Source organism: Macaca mulatta, chromosome 14 (genome assembly GCF_049350105.2).
Source record: "Macaca mulatta isolate MMU2019108-1 chromosome 14, T2T-MMU8v2.0, whole genome shotgun sequence".
Taxonomy (NCBI): domain Eukaryota; kingdom Metazoa; phylum Chordata; class Mammalia; order Primates; family Cercopithecidae; genus Macaca; species Macaca mulatta.
In genome coordinates, this window is record NC_133419.1 from 11,051,706 (window position 1) to 11,074,609 (window position 22,904).

Below are 22,904 nucleotides of genomic sequence, written 5' to 3' on the forward strand. Positions count from 1 at the left end.
CCCCCACCCAAACCACTTTTCAAGCCAGCCTGATCCCTATTGACAGCCCTGACCTAGAAAGCCCCTGATTATGTGCACAGGAGGAGCCGGGACCTTCCTGTGAGCTCTCCAGGATCAGGAACTCACCAGTAAGCACCCACTGTATGCAGGGCCCTGGGCTGGCGTTTGCATCCCTTCTCTCGTGACCCTGCAAATCAGGCACCATTGTCCCCATTTTACAGAGGGATACACTGGGCTCAGTACACTGGGCTCAGATCCAGAAGGTGGCCTTCCCAGCCACACTGGTGGGTCAAGCTTTTATAGAAGAAGGGGGGTGTTGGGAGGTCCTGACTAGAGAATCCATGCCCTTTCCACTGCATTACCTGTTCTTGTGAGCGCAGGCCTTACAATGACTTAATGACATTAATAGTGACAAGAATAATAAGACAGCTATTATGAATTGAGTGCCTGTTTTCCAGGTATAAGTGCTAGATGCTTTTCATTCCTATGTCATTCACAAGCCTGAGAAGCAGGTACTAGGTACCTGTGGGTACTGATGAAGAGGCTGAGCCACACAGAGGTTAAGTAATTGGCCCCAGAACACATAGCTCCTAGTGGCAGAGCTGGAAACTGATGTCTTTTTGACTGTCCCCAAGATACCTGGCTCATCCTTTCTGGTCCTTGTGCCCCAGCACAGGTTCCTTCAGGGATCCAGGAATGCACACGGGCAGCAGCAATTCTCCCCTAAGCTAGATCTGACCTAGCTCCAAAAGGCCCCTGAACGAAGGCAGGCTATTTCCTTGTTCCTGCTCTAGGGGGTAGGGACCACATATGTGGTTCCAGGCAGAGCCAGCTCCCCACACACATAGCAGGGCCCCATCCCGCTGATCATGGTCCTGATCACAAACGGCTCATCCTGACTCTCTGCAGCCCACTTTCTGCCTCATGCTCTGCAAGGGCCACCTGGCCTCTCTTCTTGCTGCTCACTCTTTGGATACGATGTCAGAGCAGCTCATCTGGCTCTGACCTTGACTGCCTCCTTGACCACAATCCCAGCCTATGCTGGGCTCTGCTGTCTTACAGTGGCCCACAGTAACAGCTCCCGTGTATGGTGCATTTCCTTCAGCAGCCCAGGCCTCAGAGCATGGCACGCAGGAGGCATCGAGGAGCTGTGCTCAGGGCCAAGGGCAGCATCTTGGGTCCAGCAGACCTGAGTTTGAGGCTCTTTCTTGAAATGAATTAAGCTATGCTTGAGCAAGCCACTTACCCTCTGAGCCTCAGGTTCTTTGTCTATAAAAAGAGATAACAATAGTACCTACTTTATAAGGTTATTATGGCGCAAATTGCAAAGCTTTCTCCTGAGCATAGTGCTTTTCTCTTTCTTCCCCACCACCTTCCTGATGCATCAGCCCACACAGGAAGGCATGGCAGTGAGTTTCCTACCCTTCCCTTCCAAAACCCAGCTCCCTCGGGGCTCGGCTATATTCCAAGAAAGGAAAAAGATGGTCAAGAACACTGAGCTAGGCCAGGCGCAGTGGCTCATGCCTGTAATCCCAGAATTTGGGGAGGCTGAGGTGGGTAGATGACCTGAGGTCAGGAGTTTGAGACCAGCCTGGTCCAACGTGGTGAAACCTCATCTCTACTAAAAATACAAAAACTAGCCAGGCATGGTGGTGGGTGCCTGTAGTCCCAGCTACTCCAGAGGCTGAGACAGGAGAATTGCATGAACCTGGGAGGCAGAGGTTGCAGTGAGCCGAGATTGCGCCACTGCACTCCAGCCTGGGTGACAGAGTGAGCTTCCATCTTAAAAAAAAAAAAAAAAAAAAAAAAGGCCGGGCGCAGTGGCTCAAGCCTGTAATCCCAGCACTTTGGGAGGCCGAGACGGGCGGATCATGACATCAGGAGATCGAGACCATCCTGGCTAACACGGTGAAACCCCGTCTCTACTAAATAAATACAAAAAGACTAGCCGGGCGAGGTGGCGGGCACCTGTAGTCCCAGCTACTCCAGAGGCTGAGGCAGGAGAATGGTGTAAACCTGGGAGGCGGAGCTTGCAGTGAGCTGAGATCCGGCCACTGCACTCACTCCAGCCTGGGTAACAGAGCGAGACTCCGTCTCAAAAAAAAAAAAAAAAAGAACACTGAACTAGAATATTGGGAGCGAGATTATGTGGAATCTCGTAATTCCAATTATGTGGAATTGCCAAGTTGATGAGACGGATCAGCCACGGTCATGTCAAGGACTAGACAGAAGCACCAGGAAGTTGAGTAACTAGCTCTGTTCAGCAAGTTGCCTTTCTTCCCTCTCTGGGCTTCCTCAATGAAATAAGGGTAATTAAATCCAAGGGCTCCAAGTGGCACAGCCTATGCGTGGAGACACAGTCCAGGGAAACACAAGTCACACTCAACACTTTGAGTAATAAGCAAGACATCTGCTATAGGTTTTCTTAACAGAGCCTCCTTAGGGGCTTTGAACAGAAAGCATGCCAAAATTCTCCCAGCCCTGTTCACTCATTAATTATTTGCTGAGGAAACGTTAACATATACTACGTAGCAACTACTCTGCTAGCCATTAGAGATAAAAACTCAAGGCCAGGCGCGGTGGCTCACGCCAGTAGTCCCAGCACTTTGGGAGGCCTAGGCAGGTGGATCACGAGGTCAGGAGGTTGAAACCATGCTAGCTAACACGGTGAAATCTCACTTCTACTAAAAAAAAAAAAAAAATACAAAAAATTAGCCAGGCGTGGTGGCGCATGCCTGTAATCCCAGCTACTCAGGAGGCTGATGCAGGAGAATCACTTGAACCTGGGAGGCAGAGGTTGCAGTGAGCTGAGATTGCGCCACTGTACTCCAGCCTGGGTGATAGAGTGAGACTCTGTCTCACAAAGAAAAAACTCAAATGAGACATTCTCTGTCCTCAGTAAGATTACAGAATACAAGAGAGCAAACAAGTGAATAAGCAGCTAGAATGCCATGTAATAGGTACCCTACTGGAGGTAAGAACAAGAAAGGGAAATGAGGAGCACCTTACCTACCCTGGGTGGCTAGACACTCTTCTCCTCCATTTATCGATCTGACAAATGCTTACTGACCACCTGTTTGTACCAGACAACCATAAAAGAAGTTCCTGGTTCTCCAAAAAGATGATACTGACATGAGTTTCAAAAGACTGCCAACATTACTAGAATAAGGGGATTATAACCAACACCAAAGCAAAGAGAAATGCAATAGCATGGAGCTTCTGTAGTGTAACCTGATTAAATCCAAGGACTCCGCATGGCTCAGACTATCATGGAGACACAGTCAAGGGAAACACAAGTCACACTCTTGACACCTTGAGTAATAATTAAGACATCTGCCATAAGTTTTCTTAACAGGGCCTTCTTAGGGTCTTTGCACAGAAAGCATGCCAAAATTCTCTCTAAATACCTTCCTCTCTCCCAGAAATTCCAGGATGCCTTTAAAAATCTCTCCCATTTCCTCTACATCTGGTTCCCTATTGCCATGCTTGTCTAGTCCCAATCCGCTTCCGATCACCCTTTATAAAACCAGCAAGTCCTTCAAACATTCAGGAATCATGCCGTATATTAGTTTCCTAGGGCTGCCATAACAAAGCACAACAAATTGGGTGGCTCAAAACAACAGAGATTTTATTGTCTCAGATCTGGAGGCTAGAAGTCCAAACTCAAGGTGTCGGTGTGTCCTCTCCAAAAGCTCTAGGGAAGAATCCTTGCTTGCCTCTGCCAGCTTCCGGTGGTTGCTGGCAACCCTTGGCATTCCCCAGCTTGTAGATGTATCACTCCAACCTCTGCCCCTCTGCATCACAACATCCCCATGTGTCTCTCTCTTTTCTTATAAGAACATGAGTCATGGTGAATTAAGAACCCGCTCTACGTAGTTCAGTATAATCTCATCATATTATAACTTAGCTACTTACATCTACAACAACTCTATTCAGAAATGAGGTCATATTCTGATCCACGAATTGTTAAAACTTACATGTATTTTTTGGAGGGACACAAGTCAGCCCATCACAGTTGCAGATCTCAGATCTGAGTTTCAGTCTCTGTCCTGAACCACGCCATGCTTGGGCAAGTCACTTACCCTGTGAGATCAGGTTCTTTGCCTATAAAAAGATATAACATGAGTACCTACTTTATAAGGTTATTATGGCATTATCTGCAAAGCTTTCTCCTGATCTTCAGGGAAGATTTGTGTTGGTCTTCAGGGAAAATAGATTTGTGTTGATCTTTAGGGAAGCCATGGCCACATTTTTCTCATCAGTTCTGATGTGCTTCATTAACCATGAAATCTCTGGAGCAATTTAGAGTGCAATTGAAGTTCAATTCTTAAAAAATATTTAACCACAAAGCACTCCTCCTTCCAAGCTTCAAAACTTCATTGAAGGATGATAATCCTCCAGTAGACAATTTTTCCATAGAAGGTTTTCCAATCTGACTGTGAAGAAAAAATACTTCTTTCCTGCTCACTGGCGTGTGGTTATATCCTCAGCACACACAGCCTAGACACTATCCATCTTGACATGCGCTCATTCTGGTGAAATGAGGCAGTTCTCCACATAGCATTTGGAGTGTGGGCCCTATGACCGACCTCTCATGTAGACATTGGCAGATCTCTAACTTCTAAGGCTTTCAATCCCTCTGTTCTTTCTGTGGAATGTTCACACATTCAATTCCACAAGTATTTATTGAGTGCCTACTATGTGTTGGGCACTGTTCTTGACAATGAAAGTACAGTAGTAAACAAAACAGACTAAAAGCCTTATCTTCACCAGGCTGATATTCTTGGAAGAGGAACATGCAAGAAACCAAAAAGAGGGAAAATTTTGCAGCATTCTGATGGTATAAGTACTGTGGAGAAAATTAAGTAGGGTAGAGAGGTATAGGCTACTGGGGGTTATAATTGTAAATAGGGAGGTCTCACTGAGAAGATAACATTTGAGCAAAGATCTGAAGGAGGTGCAAGCCAAGTAGCTATCTGGGAGAACATTCTAGAAAAAGAGAACAACATACGCCAAGACTCTGAAGTAGGAGCATGCTTGAAATGTTTACAGAGCAGCAAGGCAAACAATTCAACAACAGTGGAGTATGTGAGGGAGAGGGCAGTAGCAGGTGAGAGCAGAGAGGTGACAGGGATAAAGATGTTAACTGATTTTCCAGGGCCTCCTAAGCCATTGTAAGGATTCGGGCATGTTCTAAACAGGACTCAAAGTTTATTCCAGGAATGATATTTTCTATAAATCGATCAATTTTCTTGTAGAAATCAGCTCGTGACAGTTATTCTAAAGCCTACATGATCATGAGCATCATGGTAGAAACCAAGACCCAGCATATCTGGTCTCAGACGGTGGCGCAGGACAGCAGCCTGAAACTATTCCAAGCAGGTCTGACAATTGACCTTTTCATGATCCAAACAGATGATTGATTTCTTAAGGCACTAATTATCATGGAGGTTGGGATAAAACTCTAATTTCCATTTGCAACTTCTTATGGGATGTATCAGGATAGGCTAGGTTATTATAACAACAATAATTCATGGTTTGAAGAATATTGAAGTGTTTCTCTTTCTCATGTAACAGTTCCAAGGTGAGTAGCATTTTAGGCCTGTGGGTGGTTCTGCTCCACAGGGTCATTCAGGGACCCAGACTGACAGCAACTCTCCAGAGTTGTTCTAGTTGTCAACCATTCCCACCAACAGGAGGAGAGAAAGCGTGCAAGTCCAGACTAGGGAATCCCTCTTAAGCAGATGAAGTGGAAGTAACATACATCTCTTCTACTCACATTCCATTGTCAAGAACTACATGGCCCCACCCAGTACGAGGTCATCAGTGAAATGTGCTATTTACTATAGAAGAAGGGGTGAACGAATTTAGGTGAACGGTAGGTCTGTCCTTTAGATTTTCCTAAAGGGACTTTACACAGCATGCCACAAAGTACCAGAAGTCTCTCTAGATGCCCACTTGCATATTCCACCTCACACCCCCTTGCTTTTTCCTTTGCCTTTTTCCCTCCCCCATCTCCTCCCAACACACATACCATGCAGGCCCCCTTCCCAACTAAAAGGGACCACCAGGCTTGCTGGCCATGCTGGGCCACTCTGAGACAGCTGCAGGACCTGGACACTCCTTCCACCATCATCCTCCCTCACTTCCAGCTGAGGAAAGTGGGAAAGAGCTCCCTGGAATGTGTGGTTCTTCACCTTTTGGAATGTTTTGCTTCCAAAACATTCTTGTGAGGCATTTCCATTGAATTAAATTCTCCACTTCATTGCACAAGTAATTCAGATGGCTGGAGCAAAGGGTGCATGTTGGGGATTAGCAGATTAGACCAGACAGGTAGGCAGAGGCCAGAGCATGGAGGGCCTCATAAACCTGTGTTAATGGGGCATTATCTTTACCCAAAGGGCAAGGAGAAGCCAGTGAGCACTTTAGGCAAGACAGGCACCTGATTTGAGTGACGTTTTAGCCCTTCAGGTTATCAGTGAAAGCATGGCTAGGAAGGGATGAGGCCAAAGGCCAGTAGACCTGTCAAGAGGTTGCTGCGGCAGCCTCATCTGGGCCTCAGTTTCTTTATCTGTAAAATAGGGTGATATTAGCACCTACATAATAAAGTTATTGTGAAGATTAAATTTAAAACATGTAAAGAGTTTAGAACAGTGCCCAGTACCTAGAATGCCCTCAATAAATATCGGCTGTTATTATTAATCTAAGTGCAAGATGATGAGGCCTACACTAAGGCAGTAGTAGTGGAAATAGAAGAATCCACATTCAAGAAATACAGAAAAGCTAGAATCTTGAAGATCAAGTGATTGTGGAGTAGGAGAGGGAGGAAGGAATCAAGGGGGTTATCAGCATGACCTCACTTATATATGGCATCTAAAAAAAAGTCCAGTTCACAGAAGTAGAGAGTAGAATGATGGTTACCAAAAGCTCAGGGGGAAGGGGCTGGAGCAAAGGAATGGGGAGTTACTGATCAAAGGGTACGAAGTTTCAGCTAGATAGGTGGAATACGTTTTGAGATCTGTTGCACAGCATGATGGCTACAGTCAAGAACAATGATGTATTGTTTATTTCACAATAACTAAAAGGGTGACTTTCAAATGTATCACCACAAAAAATGTCAAGTAAATGAAGTGATGTTAATTAGCTTGATTTCATCACTTCACATTGCATACACATATCAAAACATCACATTGTTTTCATACATGTAAAATAATTATGATTTGTCAATTAAAAATAATATAATTTTTTAAAAATAAAAATAAAAAAGAGGCTGGATGTGGTGACTCACATCTGTGATCCCAGTACTTTGGGAGGCCGAGGCAGGCAGATCACTTGAGGCCAGGAGTTAGAGACCAGCCTGGGCAACATAGTGAGCTCTCATCTATATAAAATATCCAAAATTAGCCAGGTGTGGTCATGCACACGTGTAGTCCCAGCTACTTAGGAGGATGGCTTTAGCCCAGGAGATTGAGGCTTCAGTGAGCCACGATCATGCCACTGTACTCAGCCTGGGCAACAGAGTGAGGCCCTGTCTCAAAAAAAAAAAAAAAAAATGAATGTAATTAATTAATTAAAAAGAGAATGTTGCCAGTCCCTGAGATTGGGACTTTAATAAGAAGTGGGGTAATAAGTCCTATTGAATCTGGGATGTGCCTGTGACTTTATCCAGGTGGAGTTCTCAACTGGGACCACTGAATCTGCTCCTCTGGGGGTCAGAAGAGAGGTTGGGCTGCAGGTAGAGATTTGGAATCTTCAGCATAAAATAGGAATTGAAGCCATAGGAACAGATGGCATCGCCTGGGGAAAGTGGAGAGAGAGGAGGATTCAGGAAGAGCCCTGGGAAACTCCAAGGGCTAGGCAGAGAGAAAGGAGCCGTGAAGGAGAGGAGCGCAGAACGGCAGGAAGCCCGACGGAGGGTGAGATCACATCTTCCAGAGGGCAAGCCAGGCCAGGATTCGGGACGCTGCGTTGTGGACTGTGAAAACGAAGCTTCAGTGACCTAGATAGGCACAGATTCAGTAGACGGGTTGGGGGCAGGATTGAAACATGAAAAGGAGATGAGGATGGAGTGATACCAAGTACAGCTCCTCATTCAAAGGATTTGGCTTTGAAGGGAAGAGAGAAATGAAGTGAATGGGAAAGGAAAGAGGTGTTAAGATGGAGAGATTTGGACACACCTAAATACTGATGAGGAGGAGCAGAGAGAGAGACTAGATCTGAAGGAGGAAGAGAGGTGGCAAGGATAGAGGAACGTCCCTGTAGAGGAGAGAAGGCAAGGTCAAGGGGGTAGACAGAGGGACTGGCCTGGGCTATGTGAGGGGCAGGGAGGAGGCAAACAGGGATGCGGGCAACTTGGAGAGGAGGAAGAAGTTGAGGTCAGACCTGGATGTGGCAGCTGAGTAGACTTTGAGACCCATACGAGAGGCCACACATGCCTGAGGGATGCAGGTCAGGGGCCAGAGTACCACAGACAAACCAAGAAGCTCCGAGCCAGGCTGAAAAAGGAAATGGTCCTTGGGAGGTAGGGGTTGAGTCAGGACGCTGGGAGAGGAAGCCCACATGTATGAGGGCACAGGCTGAGCATGGCTGAGCAGGCTGTCTACACTGAGTCAGGCTAGCCCTACCTTTCTCTCGTGCAGTGGAACTTGGTGTGCAACTCCAACAAACTGAAGGAGATGGCCCAGTCTATCTTCATGGCAGGCATACTGATTGGAGGGCTCGTGCTTGGAGACCTGTCTGACAGGTGAGACGTGGGGGCACAGCCCATGGAGGCATGACCCATGGAGACCCCTCCCTACTCTGCTCCACCCATGGACCCCCAAAGAGGCAAAGAGCTGGGGGAGGGTGGGATGGCGCTTGCTGTGTGGCCTTGGGCAAACCTCTCTACCTTTCTGGACTACAGCCTTCTCTCCACCCCAAGGCCCTTACAACTGGAATCTTCTAGCCTTCCTTGTTTTTTGTTTTTTGTTTTTTCTTAAGACAGAGTCTCACTCTTGTTGCCCCGGCTGGAGTGCAATGGCACGATCTCGGCTCACTGCAACCTCCGCCTCCCAGATTCAAGTGATTCTCCTGCCTCAGCCTCCCAAGTAGCTGGGATTACAGGTGTGTGCCACCACGCCTGGCTAATTTTTGTATTTTTAGTAGAGAAGAGGTTTCACCACGTTGGTTAGGCTGGTCTCAAACTCCTGACCTCAAGTGATCCTCCAGTGTTGGCCTCCCAAAGTGCCCAGATTATAGGCATGAGCCACCGTGTCTGGCCTCCAGCCTTCCTTTCGTCCAAGGGAAAAAATCTCCAGGTTTTGGGACACAGCGTAGTGGCTGTGTAGCAGTGGAGGCAGAGAAGATGGACTGCTTAGAGATGGGTGGTCCTTTGACCCCTGCTCAGTCAGCTAAGCTGAGGCGGATGTAGAGGAGATCACTCATTAACTCAAACCTCTAATTGCAAACTTGTCAAAAATAGCAATTACCAAGAAAGCTCTGTCCAGGGAGGGAACTTCATGTGCCCCACAGGAAAAGGTTGGGGGTCGGGTCCAGCCCTTTGCCCCACAGCCTGCAGAGTCACTCCTCTTGGCAGGCACACTGTGGCTAACTCGGCCCCTCCTCTCCTTTGAGCCACAGGTTTGGCCGCAGGCCCATCCTAACTTGCAGCTACCTGCTGCTGGCAGCCAGCGGCTCCGGTGCAGCCTTCAGCCCCACCTTCCCCGTCTACGTGGTCTTCCGCTTCCTGTGTGGCTGCGGCATCTCAGGCATTACCCTGAGCACCGTCATCTTGAGTGAGCTGCAGTGGGGCAGGGAGCTGGGCTTTGGGGAGCACCATCCAGAAGCCAAAAGAGAATGGGGTCTGGGTCTGGCTCAACCACAGGCTCCCTGTGACCTTGGTCAAGGTGCTACCCCCTCTCAGGACCTCAGAGGCCTCACTTAAACTTAACAGTGACAACAAGCGTAGTAATAGCAGCTATCAGTACTGAGGACTCACCCTGGGCCTGATACTCTGCTGGGTACACAATCTCCTTCAATAACACCTGCAAGTCAGCGACACTGTTATCCCCATTTTACAGATCAGGAAACTGAGGCAGAACAAGGAAAGTCACTTGCCACTGGAGAAGCAGTGGTCAAGAGCGTGAGTTTGGAAACAGACACACCTAGGTTTGAGTCCTACCCCCTTGAGCCACAGCTGTGGCATCTGTGAAATGGGGATGATGAACTTAGGGTCAGCCTCAGAACAGCAGGAAGCCCCAATGGAGGGCAATATCAACAGCATCCGTGGGGAGGATATCAGTAGCCATAGGGATGCAGAAGCTGGTGCCCCTTCACGGGGAGGTGCCTGGGACCTAGCAGAATGCTAATCTGATCCTTGGACTCCTCCCACAGATGTGGAATGGGTGCCTACCCGGATGCGGGCCATCATGTCGACAGCACTCGGGTACTGCTACACCGTTGGCCAGTTCATTCTGCCCGGCCTGGCCTACGCCATCCCCCAGTGGCGTTGGCTGCAGTTAACTGTGTCCATTCCCTTCTTCATCTTCTTCCTATCATCCTGGTATGTGGCCCTCTCCCCTTCATCTGTTTCCTTAGGCACCCCAGGGCCAAAAAGGGGAGCCTATACCTGCCCAGGCTGGCCAACTCTGTGTCCCCGGGCACCCTGTCCCAGAGTCAGGGACGGGCACTCCAGGAAGGAGGAATGACATAAACAAATGCATGCTGCAGGAGAGAGCAGGGATGGGGGCACGTGGGGAAGCAGGGCCTGCCTGCAACTGAAGAAGAGGGTAAGTGGAGGTGGACAGGATGGGGACCGGCTGGGAGAGCACAGAAAGCTGGGGGAGGCTGGCCTTCATGTGGAGGGAGGTAGAAAGCCACGGAAAGAGTCTGTGGTGCTACAGGCCTGACCAAGTTTCCAGCTGTGACATAATAGCCCAGAAGGACAGACCCAACTGAGTGGGGACAACAGACAGATGGGAGGGGACGGTGCAGGGAGGGGGATTCTGGGAGACTAATCTGGGATATACCTTGAAGGAAAAATCTGGAGAATTTGGGACTGCTGGAGTTGAAGTACAAAGGAAAGTTCAAAGAGGAGCCTGAGCCTGGGAACCTGGGAAAATGGAGGTGCCTGGGTCAGAGACCCAGGGTGGGCCGAGAGCTCATTACCAACATGTTGAACCTGAGGCCACACTGAAGGACAGGAAATGGGTCTTTAGAAAGTAGTCAGAGCTGGCCGGGCGCGGTGGCTCACGCCTGTAATCCCAGCACTTTGGGAGGCCAAGGCGGGGGATCACTTGAGGTCAGGAGTTTGAGACCAGCCTGGCCAACATGGTGAAACCCCGTCTCCACTAAAAATACAAAAGTTAGCCGGGCATAGTGGTGCATGCCTGTAATCCCAGCTACTCGGGAGGCTGAGGCAGGAGAATCGCTTGAACCTAAGAGGTGAAGGTTGCAGGGAGCCAAGGTCACGCCCAGCCTGGGCAACAAAAGCAAAACTTCGTCTCGAATCACAAAAAAAAAAAAAAAGAGTAATCAGAGCCAAAGAGCAGGAAATCCCCACAGGAGCTCAGGAAAAGAAGTGAAGTCTTGGAGTGACCTTTTATTGAGTATCTGCTACATGCAAGGCCCGTTTGGGGCATCGACCTACATCGTCTGTGATTCTCATGGCTTCTCTGAGTGAGGGAGACATTATTGTCCCCATTTTACAGATGAGGAAACTGAGGCTCAGAGATGTGAAGCAATTCCTCAGAGTTACATGAAAAGATGCAAAGCTGGGATGGAACATCAGCTCGGAAATGAGAATAGTAGCTCCCAGAGGGGATGGGCAACCTGGGCCTGAGAGCACTCAGAGTCAGGAGGCAAAATGAGGGTGGGCGATTGGCAGAGTACAGTTGAGAGCTTGGGCCAATTCACTGTGTGACTTGGGGCAAGTCTCATGCACTCTGAGCTTCCAGATTTTTCTAGGTAGCCGGGCACAGTGGCTCACGACTGTAATCCCAGCACTTTGGAAGGCCGAGGCGGGTGGATCACGGGGTCAGGAGTTTCAGACCAGCCTGGCCAACATAGTGAAACCCCATCTCTACTAAAAACACGAAAAATTAGCCAGGCGTGGTGACACGTGCCTGTAATCCCAGCTACTCAGAGGCTGGGGCAGGAGAATCGCTTGAACCCGGGAGGTGGAGGTTGCAGTGAGCAGAGATCACACCATTGCACTCTAGCCCAGGCAATAGTGCGAGACTGACTCCGTCTCAAAAAAAGAAAAAAAAAAAAAAAAAAAGAAAATGATTTTTCTAGGTAAAATGAAGATAATGTTGCCTGTCACCCAGAGTTTCATGGGTCTGGTACACAGGAAGGCTCACTAACTGTAAGCCATTCCTGCCATAATTCGCGGGAAGAGGAGGATAGAGTCCAGGCCTTGCCATGGTTTTGGGAGGAAGTCACTGATAATCTTGGTGAGAGCAGGCTCAGAAGACCGTCAGGGCAGGAGGAGGGACAGCAATGGGCCCAGGAAGCTGCCACCATCAGCTGGGGCAGTGGCCTGAGGCCAGGCGACCAATATCCACTCCCTAAGGGCCTCACTGGATCCAGGTCACCCACAGGGGCTACAGCTAAAGCTGACCCCGCCTTGGACCAGACTTCTCCAAACACGACTCCTTTCTCCCCACATCTCAGCCTCTTCCTTTCCTCTTATCCTAGTGACCCTCAGGGACTGCTCAGAATGAGCCAACCTCAAAAGCATAGCCTGGGGGCAAGGGAGAGTGGGGGTGACTGCCCATTTATCAATCCCAGGACCCCATGTTGTGCTCACTCCCTCCCCACAACTCCCCCAGCAGAGTTAGTCCTTTGCAGGGAGAATCTGAAGCTTCCAAAGCCTAGCCCCTAATCTCACCTTAGCCTCCATCCCCCTCTCAAGCTGCCCTGTGGCTAGGCTGGGAATGCAGCCCAAGGAGGGCTGGGGAGGTGGATGTGCAGGACCCTCCAGCAGTCCAGCCTTGAACATGCCGTCCCCTCCCCAGGCCCCACCTGCCTTGGCCTAGAGCCTGGGGCTCCTAGTTAAGGAAGACACCCAACAATAACAAGCGGCCCAGGTCGGGGGTGGAGGAAAGGCTCTTCTGGAAGGGGAAGAAGAGAACACTGGAATTTGTGCTGGCTGCAGGCAGCCCAGGTGCAGAGTTTGGCCAAGTTTAAATTCCATGAAACCTGCAGTGAGATAGCTCAGGTTTCTGGTCTTCCTACCCCTTGGCCCTGGCTGTTGATGTTCTTCCAACCTCTCAAAAGGGGCTCTGGAGTGGGAGGAGCCACTGTGACTGGTCTCTGGCCCCCAGGTGGACACCAGAGTCCATACGCTGGTTGGTCCTGACTGGAAAGTCCTCGAAGGCCCTGAAGATACTCCGGCGGGTGGCTGCCTTCAATGGCAAGAAGGAAGAGGGAGAAAGGCTCAGCTTGGAGGTAGGGGCTGAGAAGGACTATAGCCTGGGAGCAGAACCCCTGTGCTCCACTCTGGGGCTGGCCCCTCCCCTTGCCTCTGTTTCCCTGGCTCACACCTGATTACATCTGATTCCCTGAGTTCCTCTAGAGGCACCAGGCCTGCATCTCCCTCTCTTCTTCCTGCCCACCAGCTGGTCATTAATGGCACCCCTCCCCCTCCTCTGCCCCAAGGAGCTCAAACTCAACCTGCAGAAGGAGATCTCCTTGGCCAAGGCCAAGTACACCGCAGCTGACCTGTTCCGGATACCCATGCTGCGCCGCATGACCTTCTGTCTTTCCCTGGCCTGGTAACCCACCTCCTCCCTGCCCACACCCTGCCAAGGCAGGGGTGATAGACAAGGCCTCCAGCAGGCTCACCTAAGGGCAAGGCCTACGGCATCTGAAAGAGAAGTCAGGGGATCCCCTCTCCTAGGCCACCACAGCCCAGCCCCAACCCCAGAAATCTGCTGCATTCCTGCCCCACACTCAGGTCCAGCCATCAGGGTCTGCTTCCCTCTGGGGTCACAATGCCCCACTCCTCACCCCCAGGACAAATGCTCCAGACACCTTCCCCAGCTCACATCCCTGCTGCTCAGTGTCCCCACGCTCTCCCTCTCTGTCACTGCCCCACTCTGGGTCAGCTCTGCCCTCTGGAACCCCACAGAGCAAGGCTAGACCAATAGGTTTCAGACTTGAAGACAAAAATTATATTTCTCTCAAGTTTTCTCCTCTGTCTGACTTTCTCCAGCTCCCTGAAAGCCCTTTCTGTGACCTGGCTTCTGCTTTCCATCCTGGCCATTTATTTGTGAATAGGATTCAATTTGTCCAGGAATCCTTCAAAGGGATCCCACAGTTCAGAGAGAGGAAGGAAAACATGTGACCCAGGCATACAGCTCTATGCTCACCTCCCCAGTCTGGATGTTAAACTGCTACCCAACCAAGAGAGATCATTTACTGCCTCCTTTGGTCTCCGAGATTCCCTTCAGTCCCGATCTTCTCTAGAGTCAGTTATCAGCACCTTTGCCACCACACCCTGGACCATGCCCACGTCAGACATGACCAATCAATCACAGCGCTTTCTCCCTGAGCCCAGACACGATCTCAGAGACCTCAAAAGGACACTCAAATAGCCCCTATCATCAGATGCAGTTGGCACAAGAAGTGAAGCTATTCATCATCCTGGTGACCCAATGACCAGCATGGGGAGTGGCCTTTGCCTGGCTGCAGGTGCTAACCAATCCTTCTCTGCCTCTCAGGTTTGCTACCGGTTTTGCCTACTATAGTTTGGCTATGGGTGTGGAAGAATTTGGAGTCAACCTCTACATCCTCCAGATCATCTTTGGTGGGGTCGATATCCCAGCCAAGTTCATCACCATCCTCTCCTTAAGCTATCTGGGCCGGCATACCACTCAGGCCGCTGCCCTACTCCTGGCAGGAGGGGCCATCTTGGCTCTCACCTTTGTGCCCTTGGGTGAGAGACTGGGGCTACCCCAGAACCCTCTGGAAGAGGCTGCCAGGTTGGGCACCAGGGACTTCACTGCTAGCTCTGCCGCTAAGTCACTGTGTTACCTTGAGCAGGTCACTGCACTCTCTGGGGCTCAGGGTCTCTAATCTAGAAAATAACTCAACTGGGCTAGATGACATCAAAGCTTCTTTCCAGATCTGACCTGGACTGGGCAAAGTACGGTGATATCTGGATAGTGTGAAAATTTTTGAAGTATTGAGAGTGTCCTGAGTGATATCACTGTAGAGGATAAACTGAAATGGTAAAATGACAGAGCTCATGCTCAAGAAAGACCCCACAACCTACTCCATCATGACCCTGGAAAAGCTGTGCTTATTTTATATGGGTGTTAGTTGGTTGATATACCTATATCCTTCCAAAAGAACTTGAGGTATTTTAAGACAAGAACAAGAACATATACAACAAAATATAAATGGAAATAGAGGATCAGAGGCAGGGGAAAACACAAACATAGCAGGATACAAGCATGCAAAGCATTAAGAATACCAGAAAGACTATTACTCAGCTTTAAGTTTGGATCTGAGCTTCCTGGAAGCCAAAGCAAAAAGGGAGACAAGATCAGTTAAGGAGTGAGAACTCATAGGTGCTCCTGAACCCCGAGGCCCACCACATTTTCTTCCCTCTGCAGACTTGCAGACCGTGAGGACAGTATTGGCTGTGTTTGGGAAGGGATGCCTATCCAGCTCCTTCAGCTGCCTCTTCCTCTACACAAGTGAATTATATCCCACAGTCATCAGGTAGGTGCTGGACCTGGGGCCAGGCCCAGCCAGAGGACACAAGTCAGGTGGGACTGTGGCATTTTCCTGTCCTCTGCCCAGGGGAGCCATCCTTTATGAACCCCACACACAGGCTGCCAATCCCTACTCTGAACCCTCGCAGGCAAACAGGTATGGGCGTAAGTAACCTGTGGACCCGTGTGGGAAGCATGTTGTCCCCGCTGGTGAAAATCACGGGTGAGGTACAGCCCTTCATCCCCAATATCATCTACGGGATCACCGCCCTCCTCGGGGGCAGTGCTGCCCTCTTCCTGCCTGAGACCTTGAATCAGCCCTTGCCAGAGACTATCGAAGACCTGGAAAACTGGTCAGTCACTGCCTCTGGCCCCATCAGTGCTCCTCCCTGGGGAAGCAGGTCTGGGCCCAGGGCTTTTCCTGAGCTCTCTGTCCCTAGGTCCCTGCGGGCAAAGGAGCCAAAGCAGGAGCCAGAGGTGGAAAAGGCCTCCCAGAGGATCCCTCTGCAGCCTTACGGACCAGACCTGGGCTCCAGCTGAGGACAACGGAACCCCCTTTCCCTGCCCTCCAGAGACTGATCCTAGCCAGGCACCTTAGGGGTACAGGGAGGCCCCAGATAGGTCCACCCTCCTGGGATGAAGCCTTCTGAGAGCTTGGTGAAGGTGTCTCCATCACCACCACCAGAGCCTCCTGCCCAGCCCTGGACAGTTCAAAGGTTCAGCCATAGACCTTTCCATACCCATCCCTGCCCTTGTTCTCCCTGCAACCCAGGCCCTGCCATTCTTCTGTCCAGCCCTTCCCCACTGGCCACCTTCCTCCACTGTCCTGGTTCTCTTCCCCTGAGGTCCCCTGATGTCCCCCTGGCTCAGTCCTAACAAGACTGAGTCTTAACAAGATAAGAAGTCCTCCCCTTCTTGACTCCCACACTTTTCTTTGATGGGAGGTTTCAATAAACAGCAATAAGAACTCAAGCCATGATGTTCAGGAGTGGGGGTGGGAATGGGAGCTGGCCACTGTGTGGACACGTGAGCATGCACATCTGTCCATCCACACTTTCATGTACGACAGGCCTGTGTACAGGCACCACAGGTACATGCAAGCTGGACTGATGTGAACATGAGCAAGCACGTGTGAGTGCTCTGAGGTGTGTACACCACACCTGTGCATGAAAATACATGTATGTGTCTACATGTCCCAGTATGCATGTGAGCAGATGACTGACCAAGCCCAGAGTGGCTGCAGACAGAAGCCAGAGCCCCACCAATCCTGATTCCCTTCCCCTGATCACCCCAAATCTCTGACCTATATCTCAGCCCCATGCCCAACAGAGAGTTTTTCTCCTGTTAACTGAGAAAACTACAATGGTAGTTGACCGCTGTCAGTGTCTGCTGCCACGTTCCCGGTTCCCTCCAGCCGCAGGAGAACAGCCAGTCCCTCCACATCCAGCCTCTCCCACCGGCAGCCATCCCTTTCCCTCTGGAGTCTCTGCCCATTCCCTCTACCCTGGCTGCTGCCCATCACCAGTTAAACAAGCTTAGGCTTCTCCCAACTTAACAAAAATCAAAGCAAACACATGCCAGGCTGCTGTATCTCCTTCCAGGGGCCACACTGGCCCTTTCTCCCCTTCGAAGCCAGACTTCATAAAGGAACTGTCTGCCTCCCTGTATCCACCTTCTAGCCTCATACATCTCCGCCACTGCACTCCGGCCCCTACCCCTTCTCTCCTCGGAACTGCTTTCACCAAGAACGCTCATCACCTCCCTGTGCTGAATCCATAAGTCACTCTTCAGCCCTCCTCTTACTGCCCTTTCGGCAGATTTGGTCCTACTGGTCACTCTCTTCTTCCTTGGTTTCTGAGAGGCCACGTGTTTGCAGCTCCCTCCCACACACTGGCTACTCCTTCTCAGGCCCCTCTGGGGTATCCTGTAAATGCTGCAGTGTTCACTTTGCCTATCCTGCCCCAACCCCTTCTCTAAGGATCTGCATCCCCAGAATCTGCCAACTGAACAGTTCCATGACCCACCATCTCTGGTAGTGACCAACTAGACCAGAGGGCACTCCAGATCCAAATCTCATTGATCACATACTCTTTCCTAGGCTAGGATTTGAGATCTTAGAGGTTCTTATCCATGTCTTTGTCCTTGCCCTGGGAAGGCAAGCTAGCATGAGGCTAGGCTGGCCCAGACGCAGATAGAGCAGACAAGGCCAGTTGCAGCAAGAGAGTAAGGCAGGTGCACAGAGAAAAAGAGAACAAGAGACCACATGGGCCCAGATGAAAAGAGCTGGTGAGGTGACTTCCACTGGTTCTTAACGAATTCCAGGTCTCGGTTCCTCATCAGCCCTGGATGCGCTTTTTACCTTGGGATTCTATGAAATATCCCTGAATTCTCCAAATAAATTCCCCTTTCTGTTTAAGCTAACTTGATGGGCTGCTCCTTGTAACCAAACAGCTCCAAAAGCAGATCCTCTCCCCCTATCATCTCTTCAACAGTGATGTTCCCAAGAATCTTTCCTAGGACCTGTTCCTGTAACATTCTTCCCCAGCACTGTCCAGGGGAAATAGAGGATAAGCCACGTATGTAATTCCAAATCATCTAGTAGCCATTTCTAAAAAGCTAAAAGAAAACAGGTGAGATAAATCTTGAGTGTATTATATATATAATATAATAATATTTGGCCCAATATCTTCAAATATTGCATTTCAGGATTAATCAATATTAACATTATTAATTAGATATTTTATAACCTTAAATTCAAACTAAGTCTTCAAATTCTGGTGTGTATTTTCCACTAGCAGCATATTTCAGTTTGGACTAACTCAATTCATTTTTTTTTTTTTTTTTTTTTTTTTTGAGATGGAGTCTTGCTCTGTCACCCAGGCTGGATTGCAATGGCCAGATCTCGGCTCACTGCAAGCTCCGCCTCCCGGGTTCACGCCATTCTCCTGCCTCAGCCTCCCGAGTAGCTGGGACTACAGGCACCTGCCACCTCGCCCGGCTAGTTTTTTGTATTTTTTTTAGTAGAGATGGGGTTTCACGGTGTTAGCCAGGATGGTCTCGATCTCCTGACCTCGTGATCCGCCCGTCTCGGCCTCCCAAAGTGCTGGGATTACAGGCTTGAGCCACCACACCCGGCCTGGACTAACTCAATTCAAGCACTCAGTAGTGGCTACTGGCTACCACATTGGACAACTCAGACATACTACAGGGCTTTAATTATCAGACACAGAGCTAATTACTCTCAAATCTATATTTAGATATTTGAGAGACAGCTTAATAAATATGAAAGGGGTCATATTGTACCCCTGCTTCAACATTAAAACATTTAGATTTTAATCTAAAGTCTTTCACAAGGCCTGCCATGACCAGGCCCAACCTGCCTCAACAGCTTTGGTTTTTAACACTCTCTACCTTGTACCCAGAAATCCAGCCTCCACTGACTTTTTTCAGATCCTAGACTGCCTCTGCTCTTCACCATGTCCAGCGCTTGGCTTCTCCCCATCCAACTCCACGGCACTTGGCTCACACCAACTCATCCTTAAGGCCTAGCTTGGATGGATTCCTCTGAAAAGCCTTCTGGGACTCCCCGCCCGCCCCAGAGCCTGGGTTGGGTACCTGCTTATCAGACAATGAACTATGATCACAGTCGTGTCTTAGTGGGTGTTTGCCTGGAAGCAGACTCCAAGACAAGAATTTGAGTCCAAGTACCATAGATGATTTGGCAGGAGATCCTAGAAAGCATAAGTAGGGGAAGTCAGGGGTAAGTCAGGGAAGAGAATCAAGAGGCAAGAAGAAAAAGAATGAGAAGGGCAGAAGGGTCTCCCATCCCAGCCCATCTGTCACCCAGCCACGTGGGAAGCTGCTGGGACTGGCCATTTGTGATCATTTTGGATGCAGGACTCCCTCTTGCGCACCTGGGGCTGGCACCTAGGACCAGCCTTGTGCCACACTGCCCCCTGAGATCTGGCCCTTATGCTGAAAGTGCTATGGGGTTGAATGGGGAGAAGCCACCTAGTTTCTATCTTGGAACCTGGTTTCTACCTATAGAGTTTCTACCTTGGAGCCTAGGATCAGCTGACAACAGAGCCAGCAATGCCTCCCCTTCGTTTGACTGGGTCTCAACCTGGAGGGAGAAGGACTAGGCTCAGGGAGGAACACTGACCCTGCCATGCCCCCATCTTTCAGCTGTCCAGAATTCAGAGTGGTTGCCGGGATGTCCCGGCCATGACTATTCCTGTGCTGCTTCGGGGTGCTTATTGCAAGGACATGCATGACGGGAAGGGAAGACACCCAGGAAAATGCTTTCCAGGTACATGGTCAGGACTCATGGTGAACTGGGCTGTTGGTCAGGACAAACCGGCCACTCACAAGACCGGTTCTTCTTGCAATCCCCAAATCCCCATTCTGGATTCTTCCTCCTCTCCATTGCTGCTTATTCCTCTACAGCCCCAGCTCCGCTTGCTTTTTCTACTCCCTCCCTTCTGTCTCTAAGCAGGGACTCCACCTGGCTCGAAGCATGGAGATCCAATATGGAGCACCACTTTTGGGCAGAGTCCTCATGCTGTGTCAACTCACAGGTCACTGGCCTCATGTCCAGTCTATAAATGGAAGTCTTTGGAGGAATTTCTAATTTCTGCACCATCCATCAGCCAGGATAATCAGGCCACAAGGCACAAAGCTCACAGTGTATCTCAGAATTCCTTACTCAGAATGTTGCGAGGGGCCTGGCACACACTTGGAATCTGCTGGACTCCTCCCCAAGTCAATCATTTCAAACCCATGGTTAGGGCACGTGATCTAAGCAAGACTGTTTTATATGATCTGTAAATTATTTATTTGAAACGTCTCACAAAAGAATAAAAACCAAAATCACAGGTAGTCCCACACTTTAAATCCCATTTATATAATGGAATAAAGTTATACAAAATCAGGACTTCTCCCAGAAAATCTGGGATATGTGATGGCTGCTGGCATGGTAGGAAGAACAATGGAGTCCAAAGAGTTGAGTTCCAGACTTGCTTGCTGTGTGATCATGGACAAATCCTTTGCCTGCTCTGGGCCTTGGTCTCCTTATGTGTACAATGAGACGTTTTTACCTGAGTGATGGTGTTAAACTTAGATGGCATGTGGTTCTATGGCTCTGGGCCAATCACAGATTCCCAGATTTGACCCTTTCTCAGTAAGTATGACCAGAATTTAAGTCTACATTCCAGTCAGCACAAGGAAGTGCAATTGTGAGCTTTCAGTGGCCCAAAAGTTTCCCCTAAGGGACAGTTCCTGGCTCTGGAAATCACTTGCCATGCGAGTATGCCCATCCAGAAACTCTCCATGAGCCAGGAGGCTGCTGGGAAACCCTTGCCACTCAGATGATCCCAGGACCCAAACACAATTCAGGGCCCAGAGTCTCCAATGGAGGTTTTTCCAGACTAGCCAGGCTCGGGGCTCCTCAGGCAGTCAGGAGGGAGCTCTTCTCCAAGGCGGGGTTGGCACAGGCTTAGAGAGGGAGGGTGCTTGTAGGGGCCCACCATCCCCTGCTGCCCTCAACACTCCACCCACTCCCCCATGAGGGCACCAGGTCCTAGCAGGAGACTGGCCCCACAGTCCCCAAGCTGTTTGTCCAGCTGTCCTCGCAACCCCAGACCACAGGACTCTTATGTATCTTGGCCTGGAGAATGTTGTCAGGCATCTGGATACCCACTGGGTCCCAGCCCAGAACCAACACCAGGTGGGAGGGGGAAGGCTGGGTTGAGTTGCATCCCTTTCTGGGCCTCCCCTTTTCTCTTTTGTACAAATGAGCCCAGATAATTTCCAAAACCCTTTGGGCTGGGCAGTCTACACCTCAACAGCAGCAGTTAAGAACTCAGCTTTGGCCGGGCGCGGCGGCTCAAGCCTGTAATCCCAGCACTTTGGGAGGTCGAGACGGGCGGATCACGAGGTCAGGAGATCGAGACCATCCTGGCTAACACGGTGAAACCCCGTCTCTACTAAAAAATACAAAAAACTAGCCGGGCGCGGTGGCGGGCGCCTGTAGTCCCAACTACTCGGGAGGCTGAGGCAGGAGAATGGCGTGAACCCGGGAGGCGGAGCTTGCAGTGAGCTGAGATCCCGCCACTGCACTCCAGCCTGGGCGGCAGAGCGAGACTCCGTCTCAAAAAAAAAAAAAAAAAGAACTCAGCTTTGAAGTTAGACAGAATAGGTCTGAACCAATCAAAGACTTCATGGATCTCAGGGTCCTGATGAATGATAAATACCCTCCCAGCTTCATGCACAAGACTGAAGTTTGCATAAACTACACAACATGAACAGGGCATCTCGACTTCTAACGAGAGAAGTTGGACATCAAACTACATCCCTTCAACAGCAAGACGGAGAGAAACATACTTTCTTCTCATGACCCTTGGCATTGGCTCATTTGTATAGGACCTAGAGTGCTTTCTGTAAAACGATGGAACCCTAATCATCCATCATGTTTAGACACATGCCAAGAGAATGACAAAGCTAGGTGGAGGGGCAGTCAGCAGGAGCCAGGTTACCTAGAGGGACAGTTAGAGACTCAGAATGGAAACACACCATAAAGGGCAAGGAAGAGTCCAGCATGGTAAGCCAAGCTCAACAGTCAAGCTAGGACATAGTGGAGAAGGGTGTTAGAGCAGACACAGGAAGATCCGTTTCCTGATTCAGCCACCCCAGTGGTGGAAGTGGCTGGGTGGGCCCAGGCTGGGGAAGAGCTGCAGGCCTTTGGAGGCCAGGTTATCCAGCTGTCCTCCAGCAGAACAAGGAGGAGGAGGATTTCTCTTCCTTGCCTTCCAAAACATTTTCTTCACAAAATGAGATCCTGGGGGTTCCTGGAAATATTTTGATAGGAGTCATCTTTCCTTGACCAAGCAGGTATAAGATTGATTACTAAACACACAAACTCTGCAACATCTTTTTTTTTTTTTTTTTTTTCCTTTTTTAATGAAGTCTCACTCTGTCGCCCAGACTGGAGTGCAGTGGCATGATCTCAGCTCACTGCAACCTCCACCTCCCAGGTTCAAGCAATTCTTCTGCCTCGGTCTTTTGGAGTAGCTGGGATTACAGGTGCGCACCACCTAATTTTTGTATTTTTAGTAGAGATGGGGTTTCACCATGTTAGCCAGGATGGTCTCAAACTCCTGACCTTGTGATCTGCCTGCCTCAGCCTCCCAAAGTGCTAGGATTATA

The 22,904-nt window shown here is 49.8% G+C and overlaps 1 protein-coding gene and 1 long non-coding RNA gene across 9 annotated transcripts in view; both read left to right on the top strand.

Annotated features, from left to right (window-relative positions):
* The window catches only part of SLC22A8 (solute carrier family 22 member 8), a 132,135-nt gene extending 115,462 nt beyond the window's left edge, over nucleotides 1-16,673 (top strand). For 5 of the 8 annotated variants that reach the window (XM_077961272.1, XM_077961276.1, XM_001115852.5 and 2 more), the window contains 9 exons: nucleotides 8,640-8,743; nucleotides 9,619-9,773; nucleotides 10,372-10,540; nucleotides 13,305-13,428; nucleotides 13,639-13,754; nucleotides 14,703-14,917; nucleotides 15,600-15,708; nucleotides 15,851-16,054; nucleotides 16,142-16,673. In XM_077961272.1, coding sequence (XP_077817398.1) covers nucleotides 8,676-8,743; nucleotides 9,619-9,773; nucleotides 10,372-10,540; nucleotides 13,305-13,428; nucleotides 13,639-13,754; nucleotides 14,703-14,917; nucleotides 15,600-15,708; nucleotides 15,851-16,054; nucleotides 16,142-16,241 — 1,260 coding nt within the window. In that variant the 5' untranslated portion in view covers nucleotides 8,640-8,675 and the 3' untranslated portion in view covers nucleotides 16,242-16,673. Of the gene's footprint in view, nucleotides 1-8,639; nucleotides 8,744-9,618; nucleotides 9,774-10,371; nucleotides 10,541-13,304; nucleotides 13,429-13,638; nucleotides 13,755-14,702; nucleotides 14,918-15,599; nucleotides 15,709-15,789; nucleotides 16,055-16,141 lie in introns of all 8 variants that reach the window. The other 3 variants (XR_013403317.1, XR_001439366.3, NM_001194693.2) reach the window with 2 other exon arrangements.
* A 3,201-nt stretch (nucleotides 16,674-19,874) lies between these two features.
* On the top strand, nucleotides 19,875-20,579 carry LOC106993210 (uncharacterized). The gene is made up of 2 exons (XR_001439385.3): nucleotides 19,875-20,010; nucleotides 20,197-20,579. It is a non-coding gene; the product is annotated as an uncharacterized LOC106993210 (long non-coding RNA).
* Nucleotides 20,580-22,904: the final 2,325 nt, after the last annotated feature.